Source organism: Rhinolophus sinicus, chromosome 15, assembly GCF_057876585.1.
Source record: "Rhinolophus sinicus isolate RSI-liver-muscle chromosome 15, RSI-T2T, whole genome shotgun sequence".
NCBI lineage: Eukaryota > Metazoa > Chordata > Mammalia > Chiroptera > Rhinolophidae > Rhinolophus > Rhinolophus sinicus.
Genome location: NC_142515.1, coordinates 51,291,996 through 51,313,602, shown reverse-complemented (window position 1 = coordinate 51,313,602; position 21,607 = coordinate 51,291,996). Strand labels below are relative to the sequence as shown.

General features: G+C 37.4%; 1 protein-coding gene and 1 pseudogene across 2 annotated transcripts in view; both read right to left on the bottom strand.

The window, feature by feature from the left end:
- ADK (adenosine kinase) overlaps window positions 1–21,607 on the bottom strand; it is a 447,994-nt gene that overhangs the window by 406,869 nt on the left and 19,518 nt on the right. The window contains exons 1-2 of one of the 2 annotated variants that reach the window (XM_019745976.3): window positions 16,639–16,990; window positions 1,449–1,523 (exon numbers count right to left, since the gene is read on the bottom strand). In XM_019745976.3, coding sequence (XP_019601535.1) covers window positions 1,449–1,523; window positions 16,639–16,652 — 89 coding nt within the window. In that variant the 5' untranslated portion in view covers window positions 16,653–16,990. Of the gene's footprint in view, window positions 1–1,448; window positions 1,524–16,638; window positions 16,991–21,607 lie in introns of those variants that run through there. The other variant, XM_019745975.3, reaches the window with a different exon arrangement.
- On the bottom strand, window positions 7,666–10,069 carry LOC148755191 (large ribosomal subunit protein uL23 pseudogene; annotated as a pseudogene).

The window sequence follows — 21,607 nt, the reverse complement described above, 5'->3', positions numbered from 1 at the left end:
ATAGACACTTTTTTTAAGGATATACAAAAGACCAATAAGCACATGAAAAGATATTCAACATCATGAATCATTAGAAAAATCTAAATCAAAACCACAATGAGATATCAATTTATACCCCCTAGAATGGCTTTAATTTAAAAAAGAGAAAAGAACAAGTTTTGACAAGAAAATGGAACCTTCATTTGCTGCTGGTAGGAATGTAAAATGATACAGATACAGTACAGAAAAGAGGTGGTTCCTCAAAAAGTTAACATAGAATTACCGTATGACCCAGCAATTCCAATCCAATGTACATACCCAAGAAAAATGAAAATATATGGCCACAAAAATTTGTATACAAATGTTCATAGCAGTATTGTTCATAACAGCCAACAATGGCAACCACCCAAGTGTCCATCAACCAATGAATGTATAAACAAAATGTAATATATCCATACAATGGAATGGTATTTTACCATAAAAAGGAATAATGTACTGATACATGTTACAAGGTGGATAAACATCATGCTCAGTGCAAAAAAACAGACACAAAAGGCCACATATCGTATGTTGCCATTTATATGAAATAAAATGTCCAGAATAGGTGAATCCAAAAGCAGACTGATATTACAGTTCCCGGGAGACTGGGCGGTGGGGGACAGGAAGGAATAGCAAATGAGCTTGCTTAATGAGTATGGGGTTTCTTTCTGGGGTGATAAAATGTCCTGAAGTTAAATAGTGGCTATGGTCATATACAACTCTGCAAATCTACTGGCAGTCACTAAAGTGTACATTTTAAAATGGTTAAAATTACGGATTTTATATTTTACCTCAATAATTATTTTAAAAAGTGGTTGCCCCTGGGCACAGAAATTAGGGTGTGCAAAGAGAAAGGGTTCTTGCTGTCTTAGTATTAATCCTCTTCTCCTACTTAATTTTTTCCATGTACCAAATGGTCTCAAACAGCCAGGTAAATAAACACAGTGATTTCTCAGCTAAGTTAACATCAAAAGTTACTATTAAGAGGGAAATAGATATTCATGGCCTTTGAATTGTGTCCTGCATATTCTTCTTGTCCTCTCTAAGCCCATTTGTTCTCTCATTTATGTTATGGTACCATTATAGATGTAGTTCACTGACAGTAATTTAAAAATCCAGAGAATTTTGGAATCTGAAATTTGGAAATTAAATCATTGGGTAAATCATATATACTTCTTCCTTGCAAAGAATAAAAACTAAATTTTAAGTAAAAATAGCAACAGGAATGAACAAATGTACCTAAGTTTTCTCAGGGAAAAATGTGGTCAATTACTCAATAAATAATGACAGTGTACTTGCAAGTAACAGGTTTAAATTTCCTAAATTTTCCTCCAACTGAAGGTATTAGACAGTAAGTTCATTTCTAAAGTTTTCATCATTTTTTCTTTAGATATGTTTCACGTAGTACATACGAAGAGTTTAATACTTACTTATCAAGGAACGCTTTATCCACTACAGCAGTGATGTCAAGAAGAGGATTTCCCATTCCAAAGAGAATGTTTTCTCTAAAAAAAAAAAAGAAAGAAAGAAAATATATATATGTATATATAAGCACAAGTTAGAAATACTTCTTAAAGTAAATTGATGTGTAAAATGCACACAAATATAAATATCTTTACTTCATCTTGAAAATAAACCCAACATACTAGTTTATTAAACCTTTGATATGCCTATTACATGTAGAACAAAATTTCAGAGGTAGCACTGAACCATTTAGAAAAGATAATGAGTATACGTGGGATGTAAAACTGAAAGCAACAAAGGAACAAGACAAACAAAGAAACAAAAACTCATAGACACAACCAACAGCTTAGTGGTTACCAGAGAGTAAGGGGGGAGAGAGATGGTAGAAGAAAGTAAAGAGGGTCAAATATATGGTGATGGAAGGAGAACTGATTGCCAGGTGAGCACACAATGTGATATATAGATGATGTATTATAGAATCATACACTTGAAACTTATATAATTTTACTAACCAATGTCACCCCAATAAATTTAATTTTAAAAAAAAGATAATGACTTAAATTGGATGACATAAAATATAACAAAAAAGATCATGTGTTTTTCATAATATTCAACAGCTAATAAGTGAACTCAATAAATTTCATTTTGTTTTTTTAAGATCCATTAAAACAAAGTTCTATACTCAATAAACACAAGAATGAACTTGCTCTAACAAGTTAAGATACCCAACTACTAAAAGTTACTAAGGAGCGTGGAGCAGGCCCTGGAGAATCCGGGCAAAAGCTCTACCCTTGACAAACTGAATGACTGTGGTGGGGCCTTCACATTGGGTATCATAAATGGTGTAATTTTCAATGACATTTAATAGACTTTAAGGAAGTCTGTTTTACATAACTTATTACAATATGTCTCAAAACCAAGGGAAAGACAGGACTCCACCACAAGAGATGCCTTAAACTGGAGTCCAACTGACAGCAAGAAGTGAACCAGTGGCCATGGTTCACTCAGCTTCGATGGGAGGTATTCTTCTAGTTTATTCAATAAAATTTGCCTGTGTGTAATTTCCTATTGGTCTCTAGTTTGCTAGATCTCTTCCAGTTGCCTCCAAACCAGTTACTATCCTCACCATTTGGAAACTATCAGTAATATCAACAGAACCAGTGCCAGTGGTTTCTTTTCCTTCATGGGGAGGGTTATATGAATTTTAGTTTTACTGACATAGAAATGCGAAACTTTGTATACTTCCAATAAATGGTTATATTAGAGTTTCAAACACTTAAATTCCTATTATTCACCTATATAGGCTCTTCGGGGCCTAACTTAGAAAATTATTTCTAATTCTTGAGTTGTACACCTAGACTACTTCCCCAAGAATAACTCAGTAAATACAGTAGAAGATTCAAATCAAAATTTAAACATACACCTAAAACAATAATAAATAAAGATGGTACAGAACTTCCGGGTTGGTGAACACATCGAGGTGTTGGAAGGAAGGATGGCAGGCCTACAGAGACGTGGAAGCTCGTGTCCACCACTCCCCACCCCCATACCTTGCTGTGATATTATGGTTTATAATAACAAATATATTATTAGGTGACTATGGCTCAACCTTTTCAGAAAACCTTATGAAATGAGATTCAGAGCTCCCTATCTAAAGAACAAAAGTGGAAGAATGCATACATTTGTTAGGTAGAAGTTAGAAAATGGAGGAGGACAAGGGGTGGGAGGGGGTCCATTGTGCCTATAGAAAAAGCTCATAACCAGCTTTTGATTAACTGCCTCCAACCGTGTATGTTTTTACAACAGATGACAAGAAGTGGTCAGGGGCAAGATAAGGATCTGAGTTAACAGACCTTCAGCCATCTTAGGTCACTTTTCCTGCCAAATCAATGTGTTAAGTCCCTCACCCCACCCAGCAAAATATAAGTCCTCAGGACAAGGGCTCTCTCTCTCTCTATCTGGCCCTCGAGCTCTCTCTGGCCCTCAGGTACTCTTGCCCTCGCTCCCTCCCCCTTTCTCACTCCTCCTCCCCCTCCCCCTTTCTCTCTCCTCCTCCCCCTCCCTCTTTCTCTCTCCTCCTCCCCCTCTCCCTTTCTCTCTCCTCCTCCCCCTCTCCCGTTCTTGCTCCTCCTCTCCCTCTCCCGCTCTCCCCCACTTCGGTTAGGCCTGTTCTCTTTCCTGAGAACGTATCACTAATAAACCCTGCTTGCATATTAATCAGCTTGCTGACATTTGATTCTTCACTGCATCAGCAAGAAGACCTGAGACTCCCGTAACCCACTGACTACTGTCCCCCATGGCAAGCAGTATGCAGCAAGGCCTCTGATGAAACATGGTGTCAAGTTGCAATTGTCCACAGCCTAAGTGGAACCTGTTGCAGCAACGGTGGCTGTGAAAAAAGTGGGGACAATGGAATTCAAAATAACACAGAAGAGGTGTCTTCCTACAATCAGTTAAGTAAAAACTATAAAATTATTTATAAAAGCAAATAATTTCAAACTAGTACTTATGTCATGTTTTCCTCTCCATTGTTGGATATAACTGAGAAACTACTACATGACTTCATTCTAAATATGGCAAATGAACTCTGGTAAAAAGAACGAATTCTTTAAAATGGCTAGTTTCTTAAATACAAACATATATAAACTAGTATCCAGACCAGTAAACACTAAGATTTGTATTACCCTTCTTAAATGATGAAGACACTATTTAAGTTAAGCATTTATTTTGACCTTGTTTTCCTTGATGTGAACAACATGGGGTCTACTATGACTGACCCATACTGGAATTACTATTTTTGCTGCAAATGTTAGCAGTACCTTTTTCCTGGAACGGATACTAGCATGAAAGATTCTAAATGGCCTTTTTTTCATCCATAATTTTTAAGTGTCTCATAATTCAGGCCTCTAGCCAACATAAACCTACACTGTATTATATTTTGATAGCTAACAAAGTTTATGCGCTGACATAGAGATTAGCGTAAAAGTTTCTGAGAAAAAAAGTTTTCTCGGCTGTTAAAACATGAATGTTGATTAGTCTTCTGGCCAGTAGAAATGTTTAGTTACTCTATGGTGCCAGAATAAATACTAATAATGAGTGTTCTTAACTGTTATACTAATCATCCTCTCTTTAAATCCAGAAACCTCAGCTTCATATGTGACTCTTTCTCGATCAACAAACATCATCTTACTAGTAACTGAGTCTTCTTAGTAGTTTTACCAAACAGTTCTTGTACCAGGAAATCCCACAACCTCTCCACCATCACTGCCTCTACAGCTCTTGCCTAAATTCCTACATTACTACTAACTTTACCAACAATAAATCCTGTATAATATCAGAATTATCTTAACACAAATCTGACTATGATATTTTTCTACCTAAAGTCAGCCTAGTTTCCAATTATGTACAGTATAAAATCCAAAGGCTTTAGCTTTTTTAATGAAAGCACATTAAATCTAGCTCAAACCTACCATATTTCATCAAATTTAAGATGCCATCAATCTTAAGATACATTCCAAATTCTCATGGTGATTGCAAGGCACAATCAGTTGTAAGACTCATGCTAATTTCAGAGATGTTAAAATGGGAAGAAATGTGCATATTATAAAATCACTGAAATACAGTTCCTCTGTAACTTTATCTCTCATCATTGTAATACAATCTATTTTCTAATATTTCTAATCATTAATACCTCGCTGTTCCCTGAAAAAGACTCTGACTGTAAATGTAAAGTTCTTCCCCTACTTCTTTCGCCTGGCAAACTCCCATTCATCTTTTCAAAATTTCTCACATGCCACTTCTCTTAGGAAATCTTCTCTGCCCAACTACTACTCAAGGGTTCCAGTGGAAAGTTGCATAAGCTGTGCCCTGCACAACTCCAGAGAGTGCTGTTCACAATGTGAAAGACAGCGCCTCGAGTTGTATATTAAGTAAGACACTGCTGCCCACCCACCTTCCTTCCCCCTAGGTGCTGTAATTTATTTTCTTTTTTTTTAATTTTTTTAATTTATTGGGGTGACAATTGTTAGTAAAATTACATAGATTTCAGGTGGGTAATTTCTTTCATGAACTTTTCAATTGAGTTTAGGGGCTGCTTTGTACTTTATCTCAATCAACTGATCTCAATCAGTTAGAAATAAAGGGTAAAGATTTTTTTAAATCACAATTACATTTGTAGTTTCAATGGCTAACACATGATAATTACATGGGATTTAAAGTAAGTCTAGATTTTGACCTTTCTATCAACAAACTGCTGCTTCTCTCAGGCTCCTATAGATCAGGGCAAGGTCTTTACTCTAGAGTAAAGTTGGATTTTAAAGGTACTTACATCAAAGGTACAATGATCGAAAACTAATTCAAATAGGTTGTGATAAGTTAAAAATGAATATTGTTCTTCCTAGAGCAATCACTAAATGATAATACAATTACGTATAGCTAAAAAATCCAAGAAAGCATATAAAATGAAAAACTAAAATATACTCAATTTCAGGGAAAAAATGAAGGAAAGACAAAACAACATATAGGATAAATGGAAAACAAAAAGATGGTATCCTTTAACCCAACCATATTAGTAATTACATTAAACGCAAATAGATTAAACACTTCAATTAAAAGATAAAGATTGTCACACTGGATTTTAAAAAATTAAATGCTATTCACTAGAGATACACTTTAAATATAAGGATACAGAAAGTTCGAAGGTAAAAGGTTGGATAAAAAGGTATACCCTGCAAACACTAATCATAAGAAAACTGCAGTGGCTATAGTAATATCAGACAAGGTAGATTTTAAAACAAAGGTTATCGCCAGATATAAAAGGATTTCATAAAAATAAATAGGTCAGTCCAAGAAAAGAAATAGCTTCAAAATACATGGGGGAGGGGAGGAACTGAGAAAATAAAATAGACAAATGCACAATCTTAATTTTAACACCCCTTTCTGTAGTTGGTAAAACAGACAGATGCAAAAATAAGTAGAAATCGCACTACTGGACACTTATCCTAGATAAATGAAAACTTAGGTTTACACAGAAACTTGTACACAAATGTTCGTGAACAGCTTTATTTGTAATTGTAAAAAAATTAGAAACAATCAAAATATCTTTCAACAGGTGAACAGGTAAACAAATTATGGTATACTTATACAATTAACTGATACTCAGTGATAAAAAGGAATGAACGGGGCCGGCCCGGTGGCCCAGCGGCCCAGCCGGTTGGAGCTCCATGCTCCTAACTCCGAAGGCTGCCGGTTCAATTCCCACATGGGCCAGTGGGCTCTCAACCACAAGGTTGCCAGTTCAACTCCTCAAGTCCCGCAAGGGATGGTGGGCAGTGTCCCCTGCAACTAGCAACGGCAACTGGTCCTGGAGCTGAGCTACGCCCTCAACAACTAAGACTGAAAGGACAACAACTTGACTTGGATAAAAGTCCTGGAAGTATACATGGTTCCCCAATAAAGTCCTGTTCCCCTTCCCCAATAAAATCTTTGGGCGCAGCTCAGCTTCAAGTTGTTGTCCTTTCAGTCTTAGTTGTGGAGGGCGCAGCTCAGCTCCAGGTCCAGTTGCCGTTGCTAGTTGCAGGGGGCACAGCCCACCATCCCGTGTGGGAGTCGAACCGGCAACCTTGTGGTTGAGAGGACTCGCTCCAAACACCTGAGCCACTGGGCCGGCCCCCCCAATAAAATCTTTAAAAAAAAAAAAAAGAAGATTCCCACCTTAGGAGTGGGGGGTGGGTTTTATAAATAAATCTATACATATATGTACATAGGAAAAACCAAATATACATACTTATTTTCTATGGAAAAAAAAAAGGAATGAACTATGATACAACAACTTGGATGGATCTCAAGGACTTTATCCTAAAAGAAAATAAAAGACAAGCCATATCTACGTGTTACATACTATATGATTCCATTTATATAACACACTCAAAGTGACAAAATTACACTGACGAAAAACATATCAGTAGTTGCCAGAGTTTAAGGTTAGGGAATGGGTGTGACCTTAAACAGATAATACAAAGGAGTTTCTTTTTGGTGAGAAGTTTAATACCCATATTACCATGTTTCCCCGAAAATAAGACCTAGCTGGACCATCAGCTCTAACGCGTCTTTCAGAGCAAAAATGGGTCTTATATTAATTTTTGCTCTGAAAGACGTGTTAGAGCTGATGGTCCAGCTAGGTCTTATTTTCAGGGAAACACGGTACGTTAAAGGCTACACAAATCTGGACATGATAAAATTTCATGGAACTATACACCACCACGCCAATAAAAAACCAGTGCATGAAAAAACTGAAGAAATTATAATAACATCTGTAGTCAACATAAAAGTACTATATCAACATCAATTTCCTGATTTTGGTAATATACTATAATTAAGTAAGATTTATCACTGGGACAAGTTGGATGAAGAGCACACATGAATTCTCTATACTATTTTGAACTTTGTGAGTCTTAAAGTATTTCAAAAGAAAGAAAAAGGATAGCAAAAAAATGTTTACAAATCAATTAGGATGACATCACCAGGAATTGTGTAATCAAGGCCTCCAAAAATTCCTCTCTTCCATAAAAACAAGAACACTAGCAAAAACTATGAAAATCAATTTTTGCAGAACTCTCAATATTAAACAATCTGCTTGTAACAATCCAAAGTGCTTTTTTTTTTCTTTTCTTTTTTTTATGGCTGAATCTCAGTAAAGACAGCAAGCTTTGTGGTATTTTAACTTGCCCTATCCCATCCCCATCTCCCAAGCTCCATGGCAGCCTTAAAAAGCAATAGCCCACAAACACAGTGGAAACCAGGAGCCTAGCAGCCACTGAAAGAGTGAGAACAGGATTAGAGCTCTTTCAAAGCCCCATTTTTAGAGAACTGCTATTATTTGAGCTTACTGGCAGTTCCCAAAAAAGGCCACTCCCAAGGCTTCTCTTAATTTTTTTTTTTTTTAACAGTGAAAAAATTTTGTATTTAGAATTAGCCAGCTGGGCTCAGTTTAGAAGATCCCGATTTTGTTGGCAAGATCCAAAGCATCATAGTCAGGAGCCAGTCAGACACATGCCTTCTCTCTCCATCAGGCCTGATCAGGGTGCTGACCGTAGCCACATCAATGTCATAGAGCTTCTTCCCAGCCTGTTTGATTTGGTGCTTGGTGGCCTTGACATCCACGATGAACACAAGTGTATTGTTGGCTTCTATCTTCTTCATGGCTGACTCGATAGTTAGGGGGAATTTGGTGATGGCCTAGTGGTCAAGCTTGTTTCTCCTGGGGGCGCTTCTTCTAAGGATATTTGGGCTGCCTCCGGGGCCGCAGTGTCTTGGGCCTTCAGAAGGTGGGTGATGTCCGGACTTCCTTTTTTTGTGGCTGTAAACACCTTTCAGGGCTGCTTTCTTTGCCTTCAAAGCCTTTGCTTTGGCTTCGGCTTTGGGAGGCACAGGGGCTTCCTTCTTCACTTTTGGTGCCATCTTAGTGAAAAAAAAGGGAAGGCTTCTCTTAATTTGACCTGACTCAGAGCTTGCCCAGTGCTGACAGCCTTTACCCCAGGAGTATTTGTCGAAAACAATCAGCTGTCTGAAACAAATGGGGCAAACAACAAGCTAACCAAACAGTTTAAAAGGAAAAGAGGGGGCATGAGAAGTCCGTAAGGGGTTTTAGAAAGTTCTGCATATTCCTGATTGTCTAGAATGCCCGGTACATGGGCCCAGGGCTGTGGGCAAGCTGAGGACCGGAAGAATTCCTACACAATCATTTCTGAGCGTGAGGCGCTTTACAAGCAGGAAATGAAGGCTATGGCAGAGTTGTAAGCCTAACTGAATGTTGAAGATATGCTTCAACAAGCACACAGAGCCTCTCAGCAAAGATTGGGAGTCAATAACAAACACCGGCAAAAATGTGGAGAAACTACAATCCTCATACATTACTACTAGAAATGTAAAATGATACAGTCAGTCAGCTTGGGAAAAAAGTTTGGCAGTTCTTCAAAAAAACAGGAAACATAAAATTACCATTTCCCCCAGCAAATCCACTCCTAAGTATATATATCCAGGAAAAATGAAAACATGTGACAAAACGAAAACTTAAACATGAAAGTTTATGGCAACATTATTCATAATAGACAAAAAAGTAGAAATAAAAATATCCATCAACTGATGAATGGATAAACAAAATGTGGTGTATACACACAAAAGAATATTATTCGGCCATAGACATATTGATGCATGCATGCAACGACACAGATGAACTTTGAAAACTATACTCAGTGAAAGAAGCCAGGCACAAAAGCCCAAATATTTTATTACTGCACTTATGTAATGTCCAGAATATGGCAAATTCAGAGAGATAAAGTATAATAGATTAGTGGTTGCAATGGATGGGCGGGGTAAATGGAGTGACTGCTAACAGATATGAGACTTTGTTTTGGGGTGATGAAAGTGTTCTGGAATTAAATAGTGGTGATGGTTGCACAACTTTGTGAATAAACTAAATATCACTGACCTGTAAGTTTAAAATGGTAAATTTTATGGTATGTGAATTAATCTCAATTAAATAACAATAACTAATAATAAATAAAACAAATTAAATACCTAACTAGTATTTATAGAACACTACACCCAACAATTGCAATATTCATTTATGTAATGAAAGATGTACAAAAACATCTACATTGAAAACTTCAAAATATTATTGAGTGAAATTAAAGACTTCAAAAACACATGTAACAGGGGCCGGCCCGGTGGCTCAGGCGGTTAGAGCTCCATGCTCCTAACTCCGAAAGCTGCCGGTTCGATTCCCACATGGGCCAGTGGGCTCTCAACCACAAGGTTGCCAGTTCAATTCCTCGAGTCCCACAAGGGATGGTGGGCAGCACCCTCTGCAACTAAGATTGAACAGGGCACCTTGAGATGTGCTGCCACTGAGCTCCTGGATGGCTCAGTTGGTTGGAGCGCATCCTCTCAACCACAAGGTTGCCGGTTTAACTCCCGCAAGGGATGGTGGGCTGTGCCCCCTGCAACTAACAACGGCAACTGGACCTGGAGCTGAGCTGCGTCCTCCACAACTAAGACTAAAAGGACAACAACTTGAAGCTGAACGGCACCCTCCACAACTAGGATTGAAAGGACAACAACTTGAAGCTGAACAGAACCCTCCACAACTAAGATCGAAAGGACAACAACTTGACTTGGAAAAAAAAAGTCCTGGACGTACACACTGTTCCCCTTCCCCAATAAAATCTTTTAAAAAATAAAAAATAAAAAGAAACACATGTACCATTCACCAAAATAGACCATAAGCTAGGCCATTAAACAAACCTCAGTAGATATAAAAGGAATGAAATCATGAACATATTCACTCTAGGTAGATATAGATATATAGATATATATATAATACAGATGTGTTTACAATGTATAAATAATATACTCTCTAAACCATGGAATTAAACTGGAAATCTAAATAACTGAAAAATTCCCAAATATTTAGAAATTAAACAATAAACTCCTAAATGACCTGTGGATCAAAGAAATCACAATAGAAATTAGAAAATAATTTGCACTGAACATGCATATCAAAATTTGCATGACGTAGTTAAAGAAATACTTAGAGGGGAACACTTTATATATAAAATACATATATTAGGAAAAAAACGTTTAAAATCAATTATCTAAACCTCTAAATCAAAAAAACCAGAAAAAGCAAATCAAATCCAAAAGAATAGAAACAAGGAAACAAAAAGATGAGAGCCAAAATAAATTAGAAAACATATTACCAAAATAAAAGTTCAACAATACCAAAATATGGGTTTTTTAAAAGATTAATACAATTGATAAACCACTAGCAGGACTGATCCAAAAAGGTTTTTAAAAACAGAAAACACTAATATCAGGAATGAAAAGAGGGACATAAAACAGTTCCTAAAGGCAATATATTAAGGGAATATTATGAGCAATTTTATAACATCTTGACCATTTAGGATAAATTTCTTTAAAAATGCAACATCCCAAAACACACAGGAAAAAATGAAAAATTCGAATAGTCATATATCAGTTAAAGAAATTAAATTTGTATTTTGAAATCTTCCATCCCTTTACCCAAAAGCATTTCAGGCTCAGATGGCTTCAATGCTGAAGTCTATCAAAAATGTAAAGAAACAATACCAATTTTACAAAGCTATAATAATTAAGATAATGTGGTACTGACATAACAATATACAAATTGGTCAACAGAGTGAGTCCAGGAAAAGACCTACACTTATCTAATCAATTGATTGAGAAACCCTTACAACACAGCGAAAAACTAGATTAAAATGGATCATAGACCTAAATGTGAAAACTGAAACTATAAAGCTTCTAGAAGAAAACTCTTATAGTTTTACAACTCTGGGATAGGGTAAGGAAAATCTTCTAAGAACACAAAAGGTAATAACCATAAAATAAAATAAATCAAACCAATGAATTCGACTTAATCAAAATTTGAAAGTTTTGCTCCCAAAAAATTGTTAAGAAAATGGAAAGGCATAGCTCAGATAGGGAGAAAATATTTGCGCTGTGTGTGTGTGTGTGTGTGTGTGTGTGTGTGTGTAAAATCTGACAAATAACTTGTATTCAGAATACAAAAAGAACCACAAATCAGCAACAACAAAAAATATCAAAATATAAGTAAACAATTTGAACTTACAGTCAAAAGAAAAGTAAACTGGTACATATGGTCATCCTATCTATAAGCTAGCTTTGCTATTTGAAAATAAGAATCCATACTTATGGTCTACTACAGTATTTTTTAACAATAATTTAAAATCAAGTAGGTATGAAGAGGTAGAGACATAATTATTAACCAATGTTACAGGAAAGGGTTAACATTCAGTCTAGATAATCATTTTGGTTCCATTTTTATCTTTGACGGTTCTGGTTAATGTAGCAATACTGTGGCTGGAAAGATTTGGAGTTAGAAAACCTTGTATGCTTTTCAAACAAAGATGACCTATTTATAAATATGAATATTAACAGCTGACAACATTGTACAGTTCTGTAAGGGAAGAATTCCTGTTTTAGTTCTTCAAAATATTTCATAAACGAAACAATTTCATTTCATTTCAAAGTCCCCTTGCCTCATTAACAAGTCCCGTAGCATAAAAAAGTTTGTCCAGTAATCTGAAATTTACAATTCTTACAAAAGACACAAGTCCTGAAATGCGTCTGAAAATTCTGTTTAAAGGCTCTTAAAGAAACCAACTCAACAAAGTAAGGCAGTTTCAAGCGTGGCCAGATTTTAGTCTCCACATGAATGTTTTCCATCTGAGTGGCTTGGCAGATCATGTTGGACGCATCTCAAAAGTCTTGAGTGTTAGGAGAAAAATACCCCAAGACCCCACCCACAGCCCACATAAAATTTCCAATGTTGGCCAACCCATAGAAGTGGTTCCAGAATCATCATGAAGGGCACAGTCATGTCCAGTCCCAGAATAGTCTTTGGCCAAATCTGACCTGTCTGGGCAGGCCAAAAGATAGGGCTCCTTAATTCTATAGCAAACACTCCCGTCTCCCTACCTCATTTTTTCAGTCTTCCCTGGCACAAACTTAAGCTGTAAGCAATACCCAAAACCAAACTAAGCACTGATGTTAGGAAAACAGGCAATATTCATAAGGGTATTTTGAAATAGTGTTGCTCAGTAAAAAGTACTTAAAATAGGAGTCAGAAAAATCTATCTCAAGCTCTACTACTGCCTAACTAGGACACAGCATTTCACTTTGGGTCTCAAGGTCCAGTAAAGTAAAAGCCTCGCTAAGATTCTCTTCTAGTTCTCTCACTCTAAGTTATCCAGTGTCTCCTGAATTTAACTCAAGTATCAACTTTTCTGCTGGGCCAATTAAAAATGACAAAGCGGGGCCGACCCGGTGGCTCATGCGGTTAGAGCTCCATGCTCCTAACTCCGAAGGCTGCCGGTTTGATTCCCACATGGACCAGTGGGCTCTCAACCCCAAAGTTGCCAGTTCAATACTCGAGTCCCGCAAGGGATGGTGGGCTGCGCCCCCTGCAACTAGCAACGGCATTTGGACCTGGAGCTGAGCTGCGCCCTCTACAACTAAGACTGAAAGGACAACAACTTGAAGCTGAAAGGCACCCTCCACAACCAAGACTGAAGGGCCAACAACTTGACTTGGAAAAAAGGCCTGGAAGTACACACTGTTCCCCAAAAGTTCTGTTCCCCTTCCCCAATAAAATCTTAAAAAAAAAAAAAAATGACAAAAGCATCAATTAATCAAATATATTCTATCATTTCCCAAATGAAAACCAGTTAGAATCTGATAACACAACCAAGGATAAAAGTTGTTATTCAAGGATAATCGGTTTTAGAGGCTGTAAATTTAGACTCTTCATTGGTAATGATGAATACAAATAATAAAAGTTCAAAGACAGTATCTCCAGCCAAATTCATTAAAAAAAAAAAAAAACTCTTGATTTAAATCATTATTTAGGAATTCCTAATAGTTGAACGCCACACTAGAAAGGGCACTGAACCAGGTGTCAACAGCTCTGGGTTCTAGTTCAAGTAATGCAACAATTTGTCTAAACTTGAACAAATCACAGTATCTCTTGGCTTCCATTTCTTCAGCTTTAAAATGAAGGAATCAGATAGGTAAGTTTGCTTCCTGTTTAAAAATTTAAGATTTAAACATTTCTTTTCAGATGACACCATTCTCTACAGGGCTATGTTGCTTTTAACAAGAAGAGAATAATGCATTTATAAAATGCTTTAAAATGTACAAGTACTTTCATGCCTACACAAAAACACTGTGGGATACATATTCGTATCACCATCATTGAATATTTCACTAAAAAAAATCCAGAGAAGAAAAAGAGAAAAGGAAGATCAGTAACTCAGGAAAAGATCAAGTAGAATGCAGATATGTTCACCACTGGTCCTCATTGGTTTCCAATCCTATATTCTATCACAGTCATTGCAAAGGGTCACATATTACTATATTTAGCAACAACGGTTTTAAGTATGGTGTGAAAAACAACATTGGACATGAAGTCAGATTTTGATAACTTGTGACTTAGATCACTCTCTTCACCAGTAAAACCAGGTCAATAATACCTATCTTTTGGGCTACTATTAAACCCAGCACAAAATGGGAATATGCCTAACACAGTTGTGAAAATGAAGGTATGCTATAATTGCATTAAATGCAGTCCTCACTGGGAACTAGCTGGTGATTATCAACTCACTCAAAACTGTCACCACATACATAGTTGCTTCTCTTCAGTAGTCTTCCTGCCTACTCCTGTACCTCAATTATCAAGTTTCTTGGAGGACTAGAGGAAAGCAAAACAGTTATTACTACAGTTGCCTCTCACAATACTTTAGAATTTTTGTCCATAGAAGTAGCTTTTTCAAGAAATTTAAGTAGTATATTGTTTCTATAAAGGCATCATACAAAGCACTAGATCGTGGAATTTGGATTCAATTCCTACCTCTGCCACTAACTGATTTTGCACAAGGCACTCACTCAACTTTTCTTGGTCTGTTTCATTAGGCATAAATGTGGAAGCTGATTTGGGTAGCATTTAAAAATCTTTTTTTCAAATCATGTCACTATAGTTTAAGACTGTAAAATGCAGACTAACATCTGAAGAAACGGCATAAATGTAATCTTATTAGTAGTTATGTACCCTTCCATAACAAGTCAAATAAGGCTGGTGTCAACCTTTAAATCAGTCTTGTGAACAAAACAACCATTCAAACCCTACATTAAGAGATGCATCTTATTATTATTTGCCAAGTAGCCAAAGCTTTAGATTTGGGTGTTTCCCCAATTAAGAACAGCCAGGAAGACAAGGGTCAATTAAAACTCAGTCCACTCAGAACTGATTCTTAACATAGAAAGTTAATTGACCCACACACTTAATTAGCAGCAGGTTCCAATGATGAGAATGGAGTGGGAAGAGGGGAAATTAACTTTAACTCCTAATTCATCCTAAACTACTGTTAGCATTAAAAGCTAGACTTACACATCCCAATGTAATTTACTGTAAAACCTTTCCATATGGGTTTCCATGTATCAGCACCTGAATTTCTCCTTCTGCATAATGAGGTAAGTACTCTTTGTCTATATTAGGATAGAATCATGCCATTTAAGAAAAAGAATCTGTATTAAAGTTCAGCACAGCTGCTTACCTTACCTTATCTTACCTGAGGGTTAGCTTCTCAAGTCATCTCTTATTGTGTAGTCAAAATAACCCCTGAGAAACTGTTAAATCCCCAGGACTTAGGCTGCTGGGAGTTCATACAAAACAAGAAATAAATAACCATTTTATTCTCTTCCCATTTGTGCTGGGGCCTCCCTTCCTCTGGGACAGTGAAGGCTAAAGGCTACTTTAAAAGAGGTCAGAACGCTTGGTAAATATGGCAGTTTATCTCTTTTTTGTAAGTAGTTGCATTAGTACAAGTTAAACATTCAGTCAATGATACACGCAAAAATTGGACAGGCCTATTATCTGTCGTCGTTAACAAAGAAGAATCTTCAAAATTCTGAAAGAGCAATTGGGGGGAAATCGCCTGTTTATTGCTTTCATTATATTTCATTACCATCTGACGTTTCACTTGTGACTAGCAGATAAAAGTAGGTAAACAGATGTTGCCTTTGGGAATCAGCGTACTAATTCCAGTCATAAGCAAACATTTTAAGGACACACAATTTCATAATTTGGGGCAATCTACCTGCATCAGAGAAAAGCCAACTTTGCAGGTCTGCTCATGGCTTACCAATGAAGTTCCATCGGAAAGCATGACATGCAGGCATAGTGACACACGGAGCACGTCACACTTCCTCAGGCCCTGGGTCGCCCCTGGGGGATTAAAGGTAGCTACATTTTGCATGAGAAATTCAGTACATACACACAGTAAGCAAGCTTCAACCTCTGGAATCTGGGCGAGGGTCACCTCAGCAGTGCGGCTACTTACAAGACTCCACCATGTGCCACAGACCCAAAAACTTCTGGGGAAAGCAGAAATGACCAAATGAAAAGTGCAGGCAGCACCTCCAACATGAGGACCGGTGGCACTGGGAGGCTCCAGACCACCCAAGAAGGGCGACAGTTCTTAGGCAGTCAGGAAGCTATCGCCTAGCAAGCAAGCAGTTTTGGCTCTCGCCCTTTCTCATTACCTGACGGACGTCATGGCTTCACCTTCCTGCCCCACGCCAACAGCGCTCGCGTCCGATGCTCTGCGTCCGCACGGGCAACAGAAGCAGCAGCAGGTACCACAGCAACTGCTCCTTTGCTCATGGACTCAGCCACTGGGAACGCGTCCTCATACACCCCGAGTGCGGGCGGCCCCCACCCTGCCGGCCCCACGCGCTGATTGGCCGCTCCCGCAGGGGGCGGGTGCTCCGCCCCGGACCCGCGGCCGGAGATAAGTCCCAGGCACCGCGGGCCAAGGAGAGCCGCCCGCGCGTCTTGTACCCGCTCGCTGGCGCGCGGGCTAGCGGGCTGGCTAGCGGGCGCGGTGGCCATCTTGAGTCCTACTAACAGTGTTCCCCCCACTCACTATTTACTGGACATGAGGTCGGATGCCCGCCTCAAAAATGGCCGCCCCGACTGGCAAGCGATCTATCAGTCACATGGCCCTGGTGTCTACCTCGGCGAACTCTGGTCGCTTGAGCCGGACATGGAGCAGAGGCGCTCTCAGGGCACTCTTCGGGGATGGGGTTCAACAGCCTGCAGAACCCACCTGCAGAAGAAAAGCAGCAACGGTCTGGGAAATCTCCGCCGGGGGAAATTCAAACACGTGGCAACAGCAGCACCATATGTTAAATTCGAACTCGCAGCTATAAGAGTCAATTGCTGAGTTCGGTGATTCTCAAACTCTCTTGGACTTCAGAAACACTTAAAACAGCTTATTTAATATGGAAGTGTCAGGGACTCATTGTCAACTTTGTGAATCAGAATCTAGAAGGGTGAGGCCCAGACTTTGGTATTTTTAACGAACATGCCCAGGTGATCCAGGTACACATATAAAGTTTAAACAAAACCTCTTGGCCAAACAAGCCCACTATCCTACTTGCCACGCTTGTCAGATTACCTCACTTTTCTGAAGTGTGCAGTGCTCTGAAGCAAGTATCTAATGCCATGGGGGGGGGGGGGGGGGAGTTGGAAGGACCCTAACCTAACTCCTTACAATATAGAGAGGTTAAAGGGTTAAACTGATTCTGAACCACTAATAAAAGTCAGGTAAGTTCATTCCTACTGCAGGAAGGATGGGGAAGAAGGGGGCAGAGATCAGTAAATGCGTTATGACTTAAATAGCTTTTCTTTATTCCCTCTTTATTCTCTGATAATATTTGTTAACAGACTTCCAACTGCCAGTGGCATTCATTTACTGACAGTATAAGATGGTGATCAATTCCAAGGTCTGAAATCAGTTGCATTAGAAACACAACTCAACATCATATGATATTGAATGTGGCTAATGTGACCAAAAGAAATGAATTTTTAATTTAATTTTAATTAGTTTACATTTTAAAACCAAAGCAATATAAAATATTTTTCCATTAAACACAATTTGGTTTTCATTGGGCTGCATTTCCCCTTTTAACTGTTGAAACTTTTGCATCTAAATTGAGACAACGTAAATATGAAATACCCGATTTTTCAAGACTTAGTACAAAACTATATAAAAGTCTCAATGATTTTATATTGATTACATATTGATGTAAAATTTTGCTATATTGGGTTAAATAAAATATATTAAGATTAGTTTAAACCGTTTCTTTTTATTTTTTTTAATGTGGCGACTAGAAAATTTAAAATTATATGCATCTTTCATTATATTTCTAATGGAAAGTGCTCTTCTACTAAGTTAGCCTTGCTTCTTTTTTGACCTATCATTGCCCCTGTGACCAAACAATTATGTCCACAAAATGAAATTAGCAGGGACACCAGTTTATACATATCTATGGTTCCTTGCTAACCATATAAAACATCAAATATTCCAAAAAATTTCAAGTTTCCTTCAAAAATGCTTTTTTTTTTTTTTAGCACTGTTCTCTTTAATTTGGGAAATGTCTCTCCAGAATGAATGAATGAAACCATGGGCTATAAATCTGATGATGTGTTCAGTCCATGACAAATGGCTGTTAAAAACAGAGCTATACTTAGCTGATTGAGACTTTGATCAAATGCTCACAAGTAGAATCAGTCTATGTATTGTTCCCCTGGATTTAAACAGGATCTAAATCAAAGAAGCAAAATACAGCAATTTGAAATGGTGGAGACACTGACTAATTCAACAGTTTCCCTCCTCCTCTTACAGAAAATGTTAATAACCCACAGAACTAAAAGTCAAACCAGGAATAATCGTTAGAAAGGATTTCAAAGCCTCATTGTAACTTTTAACATGGGATGTAGTATGGTGTTTCTCAAACTTTAATATGCATACACATCACTTGAAGGATCTTGTAAAATAAGGGTTTGACTCAGTGGTCTTTGTAGCCAAGATTGCAATTCTTTATGTACCCAGATCTCACCAATTGCATCTGGTCTGTGGGTCACGCTAAGTAGCAAGATTGCAAAGGAAGCAAGACACGTGGTTCGGAACTGCTTCAGTTCCTATTAGCTGTATTATCTTAGACTGTCTCTCAGTTTACCCATTACACACTTTTTACAGCATTGACTAAAACTTGATTCTAATAAAGTGTCTAATAGAGTCTTTGGCACATGGCTTTCTAGTTAATCTAGTGTGATTAACTAGAGATGTAATCACACTAGTTAAAATTACATCTCTGGAAAGCATGGTAAGAAAGCTAACATGAACTTGGCCCTGTGAAAATAAAATGCACTTTGCTCACGTCTAACATACTTTAGTAACTCTCACTTTTGATTTTTTACAAGAAAGTTTTAAAACTAATTTTGGTACCAAACAGCTAGACTTGAAACTTTTTTTTTTTTTAACAAATATACTAAATTCTATGTCATTAAGGGAAGACAAGGGCCTGCAATATTCAATCAAAGTAAAGCCATATCACATTCAAATATTTTTCAAAAAGTTAATTTTGGTAAGTGACACTTTGCATCTAATTTAAAACTTTTAAGTGTTTTTTACATAATCAGTCAACAAAACTTGCAAAAAGTTTATTATTTTTAAATGTATATCGATACAAGTTCATTTCAGCAGGTAGAGACACAAAAATGTTATTTCAGCAAAGGGGGCTCATGTGTGATTGTTCTTTCAAAGTCAATCACAAAGAGACAAAAGTAGAGACCTGTTTTTCCAGGTAAAGGGGGTTCTTGTGATTTTATAGTGCCCTTGTTTCCTCAGTTATGCTCTTTTTCTAATCTTTCCCTATCCTCTCTTCCACCCAGTCTTTCCCAACACACACACACACACACACACACACACACACACACACCACACACACACACACACACACACAAGCTATTATGTAACTACTATTTAAACTCTTTTGATCAATTTTTTAAGCAATTTATTCCAACTCTATTCTTTTTACTTTAGGGAAAAGCAGCCAAATGAAATTTTAACCTTCATTAACCTTACAATTTAAATAGTCGAACCACGATAAGTGAGTCAGAATAGTTGGCTCTTGAGAAGATAGTGAAGATAGATAAGTAAATATTCTATCTACATTACCTAATCATGTAATTTAGTCTGCCACTATGAAAACAGATAGCTAACCCCAAAACATTAAGTGCTTCTGGATAGCATAACAAGGATAGCATAACAAATATGTGCACTCCCCCCATTAATCCTTTCAAAAAATGCTTCAAGCAGCAAAATCATAGCAAAATCCTCTTCAAACACAACCAGTTTGTAGTTAAGGGTACAATAAAACAAGCTCGCTTTCTTTCTTTCTTTCCTTCCTTCCTCCCTCCCTCCTTCCCTCCCTCCCTCCCTTCCTTCCTCCCTCCCTCCCTTCCTTCCTTCCTTCCTTTGAGGGGGTTAAAAGAACACTTCCTTTTATTATTATTTTTTTCTGTTCTGCCATCTTGGTCCATATTCAAAACAAGCACTTTCACACATTGTTAATGGGAGTATAAATTAGCACATTTTTAGAAAGCTTTACAGCAATGTGTGTCAACAATTCCATTTCTTAGGCAACTATTTAAATAACATAGAAAAATATGAACAAAGATTTTGTATACTCATTTCAGCATTAATAATAGCAAAAATTTGTTATGTCCTAAATAACCAAAAATAGGGCATTATGGTTAAATAAATTACATAAGAATGTTATGTAGCTATTATAAAATGTTTCCACAGACTTTTAAGAATGTACAAAAATGTTCATGATGGGGGGGCCAGCCTGGTGGCTCAGGCGGTTAGAGCTCCATGCTCCTAACTCCGAAGGCTGCCGGTTCGATTCCCACATGGGCCAGTGGGCCCTCAACCACAAGGTTGCCGGTTCAATTCCTCGAGCCCTGCAACTAGAAAAACGGCAACTGGACCTGGAGCTAAGCCTCGCCCTCCACAACTAAGACCGAAAGGACAACACCTTGAAGCTGATACGGCACCCTCCACAACTAAGAATGAAAGGACAACAACTTGACTTGGAAAAAAGGCCTGAAGTACACACTGTTCCCCAATAAAGTCTAAAAAAAAATACATGCCATAATTGCACAGAAAAAAAGATTGGTAAAAAGCACACCCAAATATTATTATTCTTGCTTTCTCTGGAAAGTGAGATTATGTGTAACTTTTTACTTACTTATATTGATCTAGCTTATAAATTTTCTACTATATATTGGTTTTATTAGCATAAAATTTTTGTAATTACTATTGAACTTTAATTATCTTTCTGAAATGGTTTAAAAATACAAAAATTATCCCTGTTCTTTATTAAAATTTGTATTTTTTTATCACAACCATCAAAACTATTCTTATTTTTAGAGGAACTGGGTTTATTTTACAAGTTTCTCAACTTTTCATATGTAAAGATTCTTTAAGACAGGAATAACAAAAATATAATGTCTTTATGATTTTCTTGGTTAATCTTAAATCTTAACTTGACAAAAGTTAAAAGTATAAATACCACTTTTATAGCTTTGCATAGCCTTTAAGAGGCCAGCTGTCACAACATCTAATGTGGAATGTCTTCCTTGCATCTTACTTAAAAATAT